The 18,277-nt window shown below is 43.6% G+C and overlaps 1 protein-coding gene across 1 annotated transcript; it reads left to right on the forward strand.

The window, feature by feature from the left end:
* Positions 1-4,403: 4,403 nt before the first annotated feature.
* On the forward strand, positions 4,404-5,764 carry LOC133887168 (protein CURLY FLAG LEAF 1-like). Its single transcript, XM_062327111.1, has 2 exons — positions 4,404-4,875; positions 5,209-5,764. Exons 1-2 carry the CDS (start codon positions 4,645-4,647, stop codon positions 5,575-5,577), a joined length of 600 nt encoding a protein of 199 aa, XP_062183095.1. The 5' UTR covers positions 4,404-4,644; the 3' UTR covers positions 5,578-5,764.
* Positions 5,765-18,277: the final 12,513 nt, after the last annotated feature.

Genomic DNA, 18,277 nt, shown 5'->3' on the forward strand with positions numbered 1-18,277 from the left:
CACCTTCAACACTCATCGGTAATAGTTACTTCATGTTAATTGTTGATGATTACTCACGGTGGATGTGGGTGTTCGTGATCAAGTCAAAGGACCAAGCTTGCTCCGTGTTCAAAAGGTTCAAGTTGCAGGCTGAGAACACGAGCGGGCAACGCATCAAGACATTGAGGACTGATCGCAGTGGGGAATTCCTCTCTACTGAGTTCACTCAGTTATGCGAGGAGGCCGGGATCAAACGGCACATCATCGCGCCATACACACCACAAAAAAACAGCGTCGTGGAGTGGAGGAATCGGACCGTGATGGCGATGGCGAGGTCCCTACTCAAGAGCATGAACGTGCCTGGAAGGTTTTGGGGGGGGGGGGGGCGATGCGGCATGCGGTGTATCTGCTGAACTGCTTGCCGACGAAGCTACTGGATGAACACACCCCTTTTGAGGCTTGGAATGAAAGGAAGCTGCATTTGGTGAAACTTCATGTCTTCAGCTGCATTGCACACGTGAAGGTGACAACGCCACTTTTGAAGAAGCACGATGACTGAAGCCAGCCGATGGTGTATCTTGGTGTTGAAGACGGCTGCAAGGCACATCGTCTCTTTGATCCAAGTCGTAGAAAAATTCATGTAAGGCATGATGTTAAATTCAATGAAAGCATGGAGTGGAGCTGGTGTACAAGAACAGGTGGTGGAGAGCCGTCTGATTTTGATATTGAGGAGGCAATTAGCACTGAGCGGCCGGTGGGTGGTACTATGCCACTCGTGGGTGGTCTGGCAGGTGTGCCAACACCCGCGGCACATGGTGATCTAGCTCCTTCATCGACTCCACTGACCAGTGAGGTAACGCCAGAAGGGCCAGTAACCAAGAGACGCGTTGCGACACGCATGACAGTCATCTCTCCAACAACCCCCACAAATCTAGTGGTGCTGCTGGCACTTGAAGTGCCGGTGGATGATCGAACCACACTGCTATCAAGCAGGAGCAGCAGCACAGATGAGGGCCCTATGCGCTACAGGCACATTGACAACATCATGAGAGATGCTCCAAAGGTAGATCTCGATGAAGACTTGGAAGCTGAGGTCATGCTCGTGGAGACAGAGGAGCTGTCTTGCTACCTTGAGGCTACTGGACAGTAGGTCTGGGAGGACACTATGGCCAAGGAGATCGAGTCCATAGAGAAGAATAACACATGGACTCTCACAACATTGCCAGCTGGTCACAAGCCAATTGGGCTCAAATAGTAATATGAACAAGGGTTCCCGATCTTCCGAAAGGTTCTGGTAACGCTCGATTTGGTGGAAACGAGACACAAGTCGATCCGGCTTCCGAACAACACGATCCGAAACCCCACAATCGCAGCACCACGTCTCCTCTGGTTATCAACCGGTGTTGCACGGTTGACCTCGCCAAGAAGGCTAAAATCCTTGCCTGCGAATCGAAGAACACAAGCAAGAACAAGGAAGAATGCAACCAAATTGCAGATGAATGATTAATCTCACGAGTTGGGGTCTCACAAACCGACGAAACGGCGAAACTGTTCTTGACAGAATAATCTAAGCAAAACCCAACCCTAATTAGGGCGATGGCTACTGTATATAAAGGATTAGGGTCGGCCAAGGACCCCTAGACGCGTCCCTAATGGACTCCAACACGATACATGGCCCAACGGACCAAAAACGGTGACGCAGCACCGGGACAGATTCTGGACGCTGACTTGTTTCGACGTTTCCCGTTGACTCAGAAGGAATTTGGACCTCAAACCAACGCCATTGGTTTCCTTATGAAATTATCTTTCCAACCATATGTGAATCGTCGAAAACGAAGTCCGGATGCGTCCTGGGCGTCCGTTTTATTGCTCGCTGGTCCTGGAGGCCGAGGCTGATTCGGACTCGAGTTGGACTGGACCTCCTGCTGTTGTTGGACGTCCTAGCTGCTCCTCCACGCCTCCAAGCCTTCCTCTATGTGTTTCCTTGTCTTCTCCATGATTCCTAAACAACACATAATCATTAGGTAGTAATCTATTCTCAAAATTATATAAAGAGTTGCTTACGAACGAGCTCACCTCTAAATTTAATTGTCGTGCGCGAGCTCTTGTGATTGGACCTTGAAAGTTCAATGGAGGATCATTGTATGTATCCGAGGGAGTGATGTCCTCATCAAATAGGTTTACAAACTGAAAAAGAACTCAAATAGAGATGTGATCAAGCACAAGGCAAGGTTGGTCACGAAGGTATATGTGCAGCGGCAAGGAATCGATTTTGAAGAAGTGTTTGCACCGGTGTCTAGGCTAGACACCATACGTGTCATCCTTACACTTGTAGCCAACCAAGGTTGGCAAGTTCATCATCTAGATGTCAAATCGGCATTCTTAAATGGTGAGCTCAAAGAGGAAGTATACGTGACCCAGCCGGAGGGTTTTGTAGTAAAGAACAAAGAGGATCTTGTGCTCAAACTCAGCAAGGCGTTGTATGGACTTCGGCAAGCGCCACAGGCCTGGAATATCCGGCTTGATAGAAGCTTAAAGCAACTTGGATTTATGAAGTGTGCTGAAGATCATGACGTATACACAAGAGGAACAGGCCGACATGGAGTTATTGTTGGAATATATGTTGATGATCTCATTGTGACAGGAGAAAGTCCAGAAGAGATCATGGGATTCAAGCAGCAAATGATGAGTGAGTTCAAGATGACCAATCTTGGATTGCTCAATTACTATCTCGGGATTGAGGTAACGCAAGAAGATGGGCGAATTACAATCAAGCAAACAGCGTATGCGAAGAAGGTTCTTAGTCAATTTGGTATGCTGGATTGCAAACCCACAAAATTCCCCATGGAACTGAGGGCGCAGCTGCATAAGGGTCTAGATGGACAACTGGTTGATGCAACTGAGTATCGTCACATCATCGATTGCCTGAGATATTTACTCCATACAAGACTTGATCTTTCTTTTGTTGTTAGGGTGGCAAGCATATTCATGGAGATGCCCACGGTGATACATTACAAGGAAGTAAAGCAGATTTATCGGTATTTGAAGGGCACCGTGCATTATGGTATTCTGTATACCAGAGGAGGAGAAATAGAGGTGATCATCGACTATACAGATAGTGATCTAGCTGGTGACATGGATGACAGGAAGAGTACTGGAGGTATGGCTTTCTATATTAATGATAGCCTGGTGTCATAGAACTCGCAGAAGCAGAAAATGATGGCTTTGTCTTCCTACGAAGCTGAGTTTATGGCGGCAACGGCGACGGCATGCCAGCACTGTGGCTTAGAAGTCTGTTGGGGGAGCTAACAGGAGAAGGGTCCAAAGTAGTCAAATTATTTGTTGATAACAAATCAGCAATTGCTTTATGAAGAATCCAGTGTTTCATGGCCACAGTAAACACATTGATACCAAGTTTCATTTCATCTATGAGTGCGTGGAAGAAGGCTAGATTGAGGTAGATTTCATCTGCACGGAGGAGCAACGAGCTGATGCTCTAACAAAGGCATTGCCAGCAGTAAAGCTAGCGGTCATGCGACATGTTTTGGGAGTTCATGATCTAGACCCACGACAAGATTAAGGGGGAGTATGTTGGACTTAATTCTTATCATAGACCTCAGGGACTCATTTCATGACAGTGCGAAAGCAAGGAGTTCGTATACGGTTCGTATACTGCTATAGCGTTGTTCGTATGTGTGCAGAGTTCGAGTCGGAATCGGATCGTGGGATGGCATGATTCGTGTTAGGATCCGGAGTTAGCAGGTCTTTATAAATATGAGTTGTAATATCTAAATTGTAAGCAAAATATAGAGTCGTGCAAGTCACGAGTTGAATAGAGTCTAAAATTTCTTCCAGAGAGTTTGTGCCTTATTTTATTGTTCTCGTCGAGATACACGAGATCGTTCTCACTGATAGTACGCGACTCAGGAATAGCTGGGCATTGCTGGTCGATTGGTATGATCGAGAGCAGCGCGTACACGGTGGATAACCAGACTAGTCGTTGTCGAGCACGTACGACTAGTCACTCAAGCTGATCGTGAGTTAGTGTGCCCTATACTTTTGTTGCTCGAGTGGTCGAGGAGCCTGATCGCTTGTGTTGTCGTGAATCCAAAGTAGTCACGTGATTTAGTGGTTGGGCCCAACAAGTACTACATAGCTGCTAGAACGGAGGGGATTTAATTGGGGCTCGGTCATGCAGGGTCGCAGACTCACCGATAATAGCACAAGGCAACAGATTTGATGACGGCTGCGTACGTCGTAGTCCTAGCCCATAGCTCAATTGATCAGCTCGGCGCCCGGCCGGGTGGCGCGCAGAAGCAGCAGCCTGTCCGCGCGCGGAGGAGACTTAAACGGGGAGGAGGTGGAGAGGTTTGAGAGCTGAGACATTTAAGCTCACTCTACTTGCCATTGCCACCGTTAAATGCACAGGCTGCGCACCCTCTCCTCCCCTCACTGTGGCGTTGGATGCAGCCCATTTATTAAGGAACCCCTCCCCCTCTCCTCATCGCCTCACTCTCACCCTCATGACCTCTATAAATCGGATCGGATATCCCACGGCAGAAGCCCGCAACTCGTAGAACTAGCAGTATATATTTATAACCTCTCTCACTCTAGCAGTATACAGCGGCAAGAGCAGTGGTGGGAGATAGAGAGTTTACAGTGAAGATGGAGGTGCAGCCGGAGCTATCGCTGGGGCCGACGTCGACGCTGGTGTCGGCAGGCTTCGCCATCGCCAAGAGCCTCAGGAGCTCGTCCTCGGACTCGGACGGCAACAGCGGCGGCGGGAAGAAGAGGAAGAACTTCGCCTGGGAGGAGGCCCTGTCCCATGCAAGCTGCCTGGAGCTACAGCTCGGCGATCCCCTGCCCCTGGATTGGGAGCAGTGCCTCGACCTACATGTAAGCATATAACTACACTTAAGTTCTTAGTAAAATATTTTGCATTCCAAAGTAGCAACTAGCAAGTTGCAGAAATCAGATGCTCCATACCTGCACTGCACAAGCATTACTATTTTAGATGGCAGAGCAATATCTACGTGGCACCTACGTGACACTGCACATTGCTGAGCTGGCAGGAGAAATAGAGCTCTGTTTTAGATAGGCAGGCAATGGTAACTCGTAGAACAAACTGACACTACCAATGAACCTCATGGGATTGATGCTATTATACTTGCTTCATATAATCCTTTTCCTGACCAATGACAAGTTTTTAAATGTTTTTGTTTGTGGCAGTCTGGGAGGATGTACTACCTGAACAGGAAGACCATGAAGAAGAGCTGGGTGAGGCCCAAGTCCATGGAGGAGCAGGGCACCGTGAACCTGGAGCTCAACATCTCGACAACCCCGTCCACCTTCGACGGCAAGGCGAGCCCCACCACTATCGCAGATGACACCAAGAGCATGAGCAGCAGCATCACCTCCGGCAGCCACATGGTGGCCGTGCCGTGCGTCAACTGCCACCTGCTCGTCATGCTCTGCAAGTCTTCCCCGGCATGCCCCAACTGCAAGTTCGTGCAGCCTTCGGTGCCGGCGATGCCGCAGACGCCTCCACGCCGGCTTGACACCATCAAGCCACTGGAGACCCTAAGCCTCCTGCACTAGCAAGCTCGCAGGCAGGTGACTGTAGAAAAGGGAGACAGCAAGCAAGTAAAAGCAAAAAACCCAAAACTAGTGGTGATAGATGAGCAAGATGGGGATGTATGGATATAACTTGTACGAGTGCTGCAAAAGCTACAATGCTACAATGCAAGAGAGGCGATCAAGTAGTAATTATGCAAAATTAATTTAAGAGTCCATCCTCTTGCTCACTGAACAAATTAATCAAGGATGGCGACGCTCCTCTGCATGCCATAAAGATTCGTCACTCCATATCGATTCGATTGTTAAGGTGCACAATAGATAAAATATGTAATCAGAGGGGGTGAAGGATTACAAAAACCAAATAAGTTTTTGATTCACCTTAATCAAAAACTTAATTTAATCTCGTATTAGTTTCTACTACTAGTTCACTCAAAACAACGGGGAAAAACTCAAAATTAGACAACATACACGACCGTATTTACTAAAATAGACAACATATTGTCCTATTTAAAATTTTAGTATCTATATTCGGCACCTCATTTACCGAAAACTGACTTTTGGTACACCGTACACCGAAAAAACATGGGTCCGACCATATTCGGCACACGAGATGTCGAATATAGCACTATAGCCTATATTCGGCACCTCATGTGCTGAAAATCAGTTGTATTAAACACCTCATGTGCCAAATATAGCCTGGTCTGGTTGCCACCACTTTGGTGCTGTCATTTTATGCTGGGAAGTGCTGCGTCACGTAACGTCCGCTGGCAAAGGCAGAAAGAGACGTGTTGCCATTTCATGTTTGAAGCTTTGTTGTGTGGTCACTTCATGTCTAAAGATAAAATCGGGATAGAGGTGTTGTCATTTTATGCTTAAAGCTCTGATCACTTCTCGTCTAAAGGCTAAGTCAAAATGTATGTATGAACATATGTCATGGTTTGAGCCTAAACACATTAATGTTAGCAATTACCAACGATAAAATTAGAAATTATTTGCTAATTTATGTGTACATTTCAAAATTCTTAATTCATCATGTAGCCTCAAAGGCTATGAGTATCCTTAACACTTAGCCATGTTTGAAGATGTACAATTTAAAATCTAGTAGTGCAATATTTTCCCTTGTATTATTGATCTCAAGATGCATAGTACATAGCTATCGATTATCTAGATCATCCCCATGTAGCGGTGGAAAGTGACGATGTAAATTAGTGAAAGAATGCCAGTTGTGCCAGTCTATGCTATCAAGGTAAGATGGTTGTCATTACCGAGGTGGTGATTAGAAGTTGTGAGGATGGGTAGAAGCAAATCTACCATAATCTTTAGGGTCCTCAGTGTCCTCAGGAGATGGAGGCCTTGGAGGGAGGGGTCATTGTGGCATAAAATCGTTGTCCTTGTCGTCATCTTAAGCTATCACGGTAGGAGCATGTCCTATTTCCTTGTTGGTCATATGCCATGTCGATGTGGTGCGTGAATGTTCTCTTGCAGTGTTTCTTAAACCTTCTATTTCCTTGCTGCTAGAACATCGAGGCATTGGTGGCATGAAATCATCGTCCTCGTTATTTTCTGGTTTAATAGTAGAGGGCGCCCTTGTACCCATTAGGTTCGCCAATATTCGTTGTCTTCTATGCGAACCAGGAGTCACACCCTCGCCGAAGAGCATATAAATCAGCAAGAAGTTTGGGATTTCTTTGTTGATCAAATCCGTGTATTTCGGGAACGTCTAACACAAAAGAGGAGCCTGAACAGACTCCAAAACGGTCGGGCACGATCTCAAACTTCTAGGGCGGCAAGGAGATTCCTCGACAATAAATATCTTTTTTTAGCTAATAACTAGATAACAAAATTCTTTTATTAATTTTTTGAATTTAAGCAACTAAACCCATTCTGAATTTTTGAATATTTCAATGAGACAAATTTTGAAAAATTCAAGGGCTCTTGCTCTGCTACTCTCACACTCGGTTCCTTTTTTGTCGAGAGGAAAGGTTTGTAATTCTGAATCTTTCTATTCTGAATTTTCCCATGCATTTCTTAGGGCTTTCGGGTATGCCACGTCACATTCCAGATTATCCAGATGCTTACGCCGGATGGAATGCTCTGAGCAGTTTCGGTTCTTATATATCCGTAGTTGGGATTCGTCGTTTCTTCGTAGTTGTCGCAATCACTTCAAGCAGTGGAAAGAACAAAAGATGTGCGGAAAGTCCTCTTTTTGAATCGGATATTGGATAGGCTAAGCTAGGTGTAGCCCGCTTTCTCTACGGTATTGCTGAACTTGCTTGTCAAGCCCGGGTGGCCTTTAGGGAAATTTTGAGAGAATCAATGAAAAAAAGATAAGCAGGGTAACCCAATAGAAAATGACGAACCCAGATGTGGGATGCATATTGCTCAGGCAACATCGCCATCCTTCTTTGCCTCATAGAGAAACCTAGCACAGAAGGATGGTCGGCTAGTTCGCACACCCTGAGATACATTTGATGTTGCTCATGCAAGAGGGTCCTAAGGTCGTCGGTGGTTACATGTTGGAGCGGAGCGGTTAATGCGGAATAGAAGGGTCTTGCATGCAATTTGGACATGGCTTAGATTAGGTTATTCTCATTGAAGGGATCATCTTTCCCTCCGCACACAACCTGCAATGAGGCATTTAATGCTATATCGATCGTTGTAGGCGTCCACGAAAAGTCTGTACTAGAAGATATTGCCATAGATTTATTTCTCCATTACTACAACCTTCTTGCTATGCACCAAAGCATGAATCCCTCATTATTTAAGAAACATTAAATATCATAATTAATATGTAGAAATGCTCAATAAATAAGTAATAAGTAAAGTTCTGTGCCATAATTATTTGACAAAAATAAATTAAAAATAATTACATTAACATTACAGTGAACAACACATAATAGAGATGACTACGAAAATAAAGTGAATAATACATTTGTCATGAACAAGTACAAGTGCACTACCTACTCAACGACGATGACAACACCGCACAGAATTCCCAGGAGTGTAAGTGTCTGGCGGGTGTGTGGCCCTCATCCCAATAGCATGCGCTAGCCCCTGCCACGTGTGCCCTTACTCGTTATAGTCATCGTCCTGCCCTGTTGGACCCCACCAAATGTGTATCTAGACCCACTAACTCGGCCCTACATGTACCATGATGAAGGATCCTCATGCAGAAGTGTGGGTGCCTATAGTATGTGCTCCAATGGAGTCCGGTGTGCCGAAGTCTCACCATGCTGGTACTACTACGAACCCCCAGGTGCATAGGGATATTAGAGGTACTGACCGCTCAGAAGCTTAGCAAAGCTAACGGCTTGCATTGCAGCAACCCAATCAAAATCATGTGGGCCGCTCTAGTTAGGCGTCTGCTGCGTAGAGTCAATGACGTCCTCGTAATGAGTCGATACTACAGGCGGAGGTGTCATCATATCTAAGGAGGCTATATCCACTTCGGGGACTGTCAACCCAGTGTACACTGCTCAGGCTTAGGAGCCTCCGTGAACTCCTCAGCTTCAGCACGGGAACCTGACATATGATGCTCCGCAGCCGAATGTGCCTCTTACAACTGTGCCCGAACGGGTTCCTCACGGGCACTCGATGAGCGCCTGCTGTGGGAGGCACGGGACGGGTCCATGGCTGGTAGGTTGTACCCCCTCGAACACGGAGCACAACCACCTAGACCATGTAACGCGGATAGCAAGTGAGACCCTCTCGTCCTCATGTAGTCCCGAAGAGGGTTCTGATCCCTTCGCATTGGTGACCCACTTGCTTCCCCACAAGCTTGGTCTGCCTACGTATGCATTTTGTAAGTTGCTTCAGTCTGTATAAGATGGGAGTCATGTCATTAATATATAGGTTTAACTAATAAAAATTGTTAGATGTACCACATCACTTACCACAACATGAAGAAGGCGGGTATGGTCCTCGGGGAAGGGTGTAGGGGCCAGCTCTATAAGTCTGTTGAGTAAGGTGGCACGTGTGCGTGAATGTTACCACAAAAGGTACTCCCAGTATGTGTCATCGTCGTATTGTCTAGCAGGAACAATGACATCCACCGCGGCTGACTTCGTGCACCTATTTATATGCTAAGCATTAATGGATCACCAGTCCTGCATGCTTGCGGTCCCCTATGCGCTCCTCTTGTATGTGACATAAATAGTTATAATTTCTTAACATGAATCACTTAAGGTAATAATGGTATGTACAATAACACACTTACTCGTGCACCCATCCAACATCTCATAGGGGAGGTACTGGAACCAACTGTCGGTACCCGAACTACCTCTATACACGCTCAGGAGAATAAACTTCCACGTTGTTTATGTACAACAAGAAGCATCTGGCCATCCATAAGTGTGAGTCACGGAAACAAGAGGATGCGATGAGGCCTCCAATCACAATTTCGGCCACTCGTGCCATACGCCATGCATCCCACTCCATGATATCGGTGCTGAGGATGTCTAGATCATTGATTACCCGAGAGTAGTTACCATAATCTTGCTGCTGACTCCATCTTAGCTTGTCATGAATCCACGGATACCCTATCATAGGTCTCATGTCATTTGCAACAACATTGGAGATGGGGACAGGATAATAGCTTCTGCTCACAAGGTCGACAAACTAGGAGGTACTCCTAGATTCATAGCTGTAACAGGTGTAGGTAGCTTGAAACAGATCCCTTCTTCTTTGACCGCTGAGTTGCGAAATACAATCCTTTGTACGTAGCAGTCAACATAGCCGATCCCCAACTGTAATATGTTGGCTCATAAGGATGTAATGTGAGCTGACGTGCTAACCATATAATATGAGGAATAATCGCCTTCCGTGTTACAGAACATGATGCCTCATAGCAGGATGTACAAGTACACCTCGTATGTTGCATAATTGCAGCCTCGTCCACATCCGATGGGCATGGACCAAATTGTGGCAAGGACATGAATCTAGGACATGGAGAGGCCAACATTCTTCATGTCATATTGCACACCAAACCTATAAAATACAGAGGGTCAGTAAAGCATGAATAGCACTAGAGCATATCAAGTGAATTACATAACAAATAATTACATGCCCTGAACGTAACTCTTTCACTGCTCTTTTGTTGGTCGTGAAACTACTAACGGGGCACCCTTGATTGATAGCCCAGTCAGCATGGTCACTTCCTTCAATGTTGCGACCATCTCGCCAAAAGAAAAGTGGAACGTGTGCATCTCAGGACGCCACCAGTCCATGAGAGTTGTGAGCAGTGTAGCCTCAATCGGTGGGAGAGGTGTTCTGCCACCACCCTCCATGGTAGCTCCGGCCATCAAGGGAGCGAACGGTAGCAGTACTACCCATGCAAGTGGCTCATGGAATCGATAGTCTAACTCCTTAATCGTGTGCACACTCTTGGCACACAACGGAACCAACTGCAAAGGTATCCAATACATGTACTGAGTAAATAACTAATTATCGCGGCAATTCAAAAGCATATATAATCGTTGTACCTGCTACCATGTGAAAATCATCCTCCCCCTATGGTTCTCATCGTAACACAGCTAAAAAAGCTCGGGAAGATGACCGTGAGCCATGACAACGATTTCAAGCTTCATGGTTAAATAAAAAAACAACATAAGACAACATCTATTATGTCAATAACAATGATACAACATATTACATAAACATGTATGTGATGCCAGTACCATTACGATATATCACAAAATAAGTAGTACAACTAATAGGTGAATAATAATTTAGAATACAAACCATGTTTGCGATCAACTTCATAAAATAAACTAAATTGCAGTAACTCTAATACAATATAGTTCGATCGTGGCCTGATAGTTTACTGACGGGTTGGGCAAGTCCTCCTTTTATGGCCAGGTTGTTTGCAAATTTTGCACTTGGGTAGGCCGTCAACAGCATATGCTACATACATGTCACCTTGCAGCCTCGTAGCTCTAGGCCTTATAGGATCTGTGCGTCATGCTCAGGGATAAGACACCCACTTATACCCCTCGATCTCTTTGTAGCTACTTTCGATATTGAAGGAACAAATCTTTGGAAGCCATGTGCTTCTCAATGCATCTATCGTGAAGTACGGTGATATGTACTATAATCCGTCGTTGCCACCCATGTCCCTACAAGCAGTGAAGATATGGGAGCACAGGATATGGTGCAGTTTTGGCTTATTACATGTGCACTTCACCTCGTGAGACCCAATTTGACATTGTTGCATGGTGTCTCCCACGCTATACCCTGAAGCATACCTGAGGCAGCACATGACCTCAAATTCATTGTTGGTCAAGTCATAGATCCTAGTCTGATGAAAGTGTGCCTTGTTCCTCCTTCTGGATATAATTTCCTCCACCTTTGGTGTGAATCACGTGCTGCACTCCATAGCAGCTATACCACGATCTCAAAAGTAGTCCGCTATTCTATAGAATGTGACCTCAATGATGACACACAACGGGAGACGCTGTACACCCTTTAGGATATTGTTAAATGCATCCGCTATGTTTATTGCCATGATGATGTACCGAACATGGGAGACCATAATTTTAGAAGGGATATTTCCATAACAAAGGGTAGAATACAATCATTAAAATGTTATGTGCTAACTTAGCACCGTGAGTATCATGGATCAGGGCCCAATGCTCCACCGGCTTTCCTGCTATCCACTAGCTAAACATAGCACGTGAATGGCTAACGATAGTTTGGCCCCCACCATTTGCGTCCATAGATGGTCCTCCTTTGCTTCCTGCTCTACCATCATCTTGCGAGTGGTCTCATTTAACTCTCTTCATATCTCGTTGAACTTCACCTGATGGTTCTAATGACACAACCCTTTGAACTTCTTTACAAGAGCCTTGTCGTGGTAACTTGTGTACAGGTTCGCGCCCAAGTGTCGCATGCACCACCTTCTCTCCACATCAGGTCACGCAATGGAGTAGTTTGTGCTATTATGTAGCACATCCAACGCATGCAAAAAGCCTTTGTTACGGTCTGAGATGATGCAAACTCGTTACCTATTGGCCACGATACATGTCCTCACCAAGTTGAGGAACCACAGCCAGCTATCATTGTTCTCACTCTCAACCATTGCAAACGCGAGAGGAATGATCTGATTGTTTGCATCTGCCGTCATCGCTGTCATAAGGTTACCACGGTACTTGCCACTAAGAAATTTGGCATCCACACATACAGTCGGCTTGCAATGTCTGAAAGCTTCGATGCACTGTCCAAAGGAACAGAAAAACCTAATAAGGTATTAGTCAGTGGTGTTGTATGACCCATTCTCTAGTTTGTTCGGCTCATCTTCCATGGCCCATTGAGTCCCTGGATTCGTCATTGCAAACTTCTGCAGTAGCCTCGGAGCATAGTTGTAAGACTCTTCAAAGCTTTCAAACCACATGTTTAACGTCTTCTGCTTCACTCACCATGCGGTGTGGTAATTGATCAGCATATGTTTGTGCCAATAAGGGTGATAAGGAGTTGGGCTATGAACCTCGCATCAATGGCGTGGTTCACATTTCTAATAGCCTCTTAGCTGCATGTATGTGGGGTGTGCCTACTGAGCACAAAATAGTTCTCATATTTTGGCTTATGCACTCGTACAAAGTAAGGACAATTCAGGTACTTGATACACCTGACCTCATACTCTGTAGGGTTAGATCGGCTGCACTTGTGGTCCCTTCGTGTGATTACAACATAGTTGCTAATAAAGTGGATAACCTCCTCCCTATTACGAAACCGTTGTCCGACCTGGATGTCGCTATTTTGGTATCCCTAGTTGGATAGGGTGTTATACTCAATGACGGCACAATCCAGCAACCTAGCACCACGCAAGTACTGGATTATCAACATCGGGTCATCGTTGTCAGCAGCTTCTTGATCTCCGCTACCACCAGCTTCATCATCCATGCATCCTGAATTTACCTTAGAAGGGTCCACTCCAGCTTCCTTTGTACCGGAACAACCCTCCCTCCTCTTCATGCATCACATGTTGGCCTAAACCTTTCACGCTAGTCAGTACATCACCTTGCACCAGTCGTGACACTATGTTTACGTACACCCTCATTTCAAAGTTCTTATCTAATGCTTTGCGTGGGTACAAAGCCCATGCATTGTTCCTTGTCATCTCAAACAACATATGGACAATGGCTGAGCTATTTGGAACAAGCCTTGAACGCACACCCTCTAGGATAACATTATATGACTGTTGGTTCAAACGTAAAAGGCTCATAACATGTAATTTCAGGCCATCTAGATCAATAAGTACCTCAACCATATTCTCTATGTACTGGTAGTTCTAAATTGATACGAGCCTCCCATGCAAAACAGCGGGACGTTCTCCATACTAAATATGGATAGACATAGCGTATCTACTAAACAAACGTACACAACTAATTATGCCCCTCAATAAATAATAAATACATTAACCTAAGTGATTAAGCTAATTAATCAAATTAGTTTTGTTAAACAAATTACTCCAATTAATTATATAACTCTAATAACTCTGATTAAATTAAATAAATACTCTAATTATATTGGTTAATGACATGCATACAATTATGTTAAGAAAATAATCTAATTACACTGATTAAACTAAATCAATAATATAATTACACTGACTAATTAAATTCATATAATAAAACTATTCAAAAAATCTAAATACTCTAATTTATCAACTTAATATAATTTAACAGATTAATCAATCTACTTACTCTAATAACTATTACTAATCTAAGTATTAATTACATATATAATCTAAGTACTCTAATTTAGCAACTTAATATAATTTATCAAATCTAATTCATGGGCTTAAACAATCCACTTACTCTTATTATTATTACTAATCTATATTAATTACCTACATAATCTAAGTACTTACTATAACTGATCTTACACTGCTCCTCCTCCTCTCCTTGCGATGCTACTCCTCGCCTCATGTTGCGCTGTTGCTCCTCACCTCGCGCTCCACTGCTTGCCTCTACTGCTCCTCACCTCTGCTGCTCCTCCTCACTCCTCATTTTATAGCGTTGTAGGCAACTTGACGCACCGAAAGCATTGACATCAACAAAACAACGCACTAACGCGCAAAAAAGAAAGCAACATGCATGCATGCCGGCCATTTGCACAGAAAGCAAAAATCGAAGTGATGATGACACGAAAAAAGCAGACGTGATAACCGGGCCATGCCATATTTGGCACACGAGGTGCTGAATATGGCACTGTAGCTCATATTCGGCACCTCATATGCCGAATACAATTGATTTTTTGGCACATGAGATGCCGAATATGGACTACAGTGTTATATTCGGCACCTCATATGCTCAATATGGCTGGGTCCGTATTTTTTCAGCGTACGGTGTATCAAAAGTTAGTTTTCGGTAAATGAGGTGCCGAATATGGATGCTAAAATTGTACATACAATGATATGTTATCTATTTTGGTAAATACAATCACGTATGTTGTCTAATTTTGAATTTTTGCCAAAACAATGTACATAACCCTAGATGGTTCTCCCTTTTTGGTGAAAAGAAAAACCTAAAAACTCTATGTGTCTCTCTATTCGGTTATGTAGCACGCACTATTGCTTTATTGTCATTTCGCCAACAATGTTCAACTCGATCAACTCACGCATGGACCGATGGCTTCTTACTGTTGCTCAGTCAACACGTGGGCCATGCTTTCTCAGTGTGCGCTTGCTCACGATCGCTAGGCCACAGTGCACCCCGACCACATCTGGGCCGCATGCCCTATCTTGGTTGTGCGCCCCTCTCCAGGCCGCCGAGCCACGTGCACCTCCAAGCAGCACATGAGCCACTGTGGCAACATATAAAAAAACCAAACACAAGCATAAACATATAAATCAACAAGTATGTAACTTCAATAATACTTATTTAAAGCAATAAACAAAGACCAGCAGCATCAAGCAAGACGTATATAATGAATGCATCCCATACCTATCTTACAAGGGCAAAGTGTGTCAATTTAATACTTATTTTTTCTAGAACCTAAAGCATAGATTCTGATACCAGTTTTAATACCCTGGGACGCCAAATAAGCTCGAAATGCAACTAAACAAACCTACAAGCACGTCAAACTAGAAAATTTTGGTAACACCTCCATATAAATAGGAGCAACATAGAAGCAACCATAAATAGATATAAATACAAATTATGGCGGTAAAACAACATGCTATCATTATTTAGCATCATAAGAAGATAAAAAGACAAATTCCAATGACCACACCGACCACAACTACAACATTTATTGAGCACGATAATGATGCAATTTCACTAGTGAATGTTATTGGGATTTTCGACCATTAAAAACATTACAACTTGTATGTGACGACAAGACATATGGTGAAATGTGAACAAGGTGCTACTAGTCCTATCCCGCATGCTTGCTTGCTCATGGACCTCTTTGGGAGAAAATTATAAAGGTGAGATTAAAAAAAATCTCAGGAAACAAATTACTTTAATAAGCATATTGCATTGCCAACAAGTCATCAACAAGCTATGCTGAGATAACTATATACAGTACGATGACATGTAAACGTGCCAACGGACACGATGTGTCACACCGACTCACCATGAGGTCCGCAGTGACGGCAATTTAGCAATTGGCTATGGATAAATGCAAGGAGCGCCGAGTTTGTTTGGTACTATGTGTCAAAAAAATTAGCCAACACATGTAAGGAGATGAAACAACCAATTATTGCATCTCAAAAAAATTCTAGCAGCAATCCAATTGTGCGCATAATAAATCATAATCGGCATGCGTGGGCACTAAACCTTACCAAACTTTCAAGTCACCCGGCTGCTGATTGTCAAGAAAGTTTTGTGGTTTCACTTGGCGGTCCATGCAGATTCTTCCTAAACATGAACAGAGCGCTCCAGTAGATTCTGGATCCTACAGAAGAAGAGAAAAGCATAACAATCAATGCATTCAATGTTCGAAAACGGATTAGCTCAGCCCTAACTAGTTACTGCCTTTAATAGCGAGTTAATGGGCTGTTGCTGCCTGTAATGGTCCAACTCAAAAGAGCAGTTAGGAGTCATGTGGAACTGCCTTTTCCATATAAGACCGTCAGTATGAAATATAGTAAGACAAGTATGAGCTAAACTAGCATAGATCTCCTTTTACAATTAGTGCATATTAACTATCTGTAATGAAATATATTAAGACAAGTCTGTTATTTTTGTAAAAAGAAAAAGATACAGATAAAAGGCTCAAAATATTTTGTTTCTTAGGTGCATTTTGGAAGCCAACTATACTTGTTGCATTCTGAATTGCATGAGAATGGAGTACAATGCATTGAATAGGAAAAAAAGGCAACTATTCCTAATTTTGCATGTCTTAATCAAACATAACTCGTGATACTCAAAACAGTTTGCTAGATGACAGTTTGTACTATCTAGGCCTTCGTACTAAAGAGTAATTATGGTTACTAAATACTCCTGGGTGCTCTACTGTATTAAGGCCATGTTTGTTTTAGCTCAGAATTGTTCTGAGCTGAAACAAACAGCTAGCTTATTTGTTCAGATTATTATAAACTAAAGCTCAGATTATAATAAACTCATAAGCTTTGAAAATGAGCTTATTTTAGCTTATTTTGGCCTTTTACTATACTACCCATCAAATTTAGGGGACATTACCTGCCAATGCCACTCCCCCCACCCTACACCTGAATCCCCCGTCCCCTATTGAGGGCATTGCAGACTTTTACCAATAATTCAGACTCTAATAATCTAGGTTGCGAAACAGCTCACAGCTTATTTCCCTTTAGCTTATCATAATCTAACTTATTATAATCCACCATCTATTCAGTGAATCCACACAACTGCTAGTTCTGTGCATTAATGCTTACCATACACAGTTTTTCTCACTGAATTTGTAAATAAACAATAGTAGATAGAATAGTAATAAATTCCATATTGTTGAATACGTCAATATATAAGAAGTGCCCCAAATCATCCCAGTGTTTAAAACTTTATTTTTACTAGTCCCTGAATTAGTCATTGGTAAATACAAGTCTTACAACAGGTAACATCACAGTTATACAACAAATAGTGTGGTGAAATAACTCCACCAAGCTAATAATACATAAAGGATTATACTAAGGCCTACGAAAAACACAGAATATGACACCAGATAGTACAGCAGGGCAGCAAGGTCAACACGCTACTCCACATGCAACTCGGGTGTGGACGCGACCATGACTTATTCGTCACTCTCACCATCGGCATCGGTGAAATCCGGATCTTCCTCTGAAATCATAAGCGAGTGTGAGTATAAACATACTTAGCAAGTCCTAACTCTTGCCCTACATCAAGGGGTATTGATACATACATATTGTATTGACAAGGGTAAGACAATAAGTTTAATTTTTCCGGTAAAGCTAATTTTACACATGCATTAGTTCATTTTCATAAGGTGGGTTTTGTGAAAACATCAACAATATTACAGGAAGGGGGGTTCATCCATGGTGGAAGGTCACCAGGGCCCATATTTTAATATTGCTAGACACTCCGTCTACAGCAATCCATGGCACACTACTTGACCTATTTCCCAAAACAGACACGCGCTGCCCACTCACATTCTAAGGAAATGCACACATCCCATGCTAGTTGTCGTGACTGAGCCATAATTCATCCATGACCATAGATAGAACTATTTGAATAGTTTTACCTCTGCAGAGTGGCACACTTTACCCATAAGTTGAGCTTTGCAGCAA

The sequence above is a fragment of the Phragmites australis genome, chromosome 12, assembly GCF_958298935.1.
Source record: "Phragmites australis chromosome 12, lpPhrAust1.1, whole genome shotgun sequence".
In the NCBI taxonomy this organism is placed as follows: domain Eukaryota; kingdom Viridiplantae; phylum Streptophyta; class Magnoliopsida; order Poales; family Poaceae; genus Phragmites; species Phragmites australis.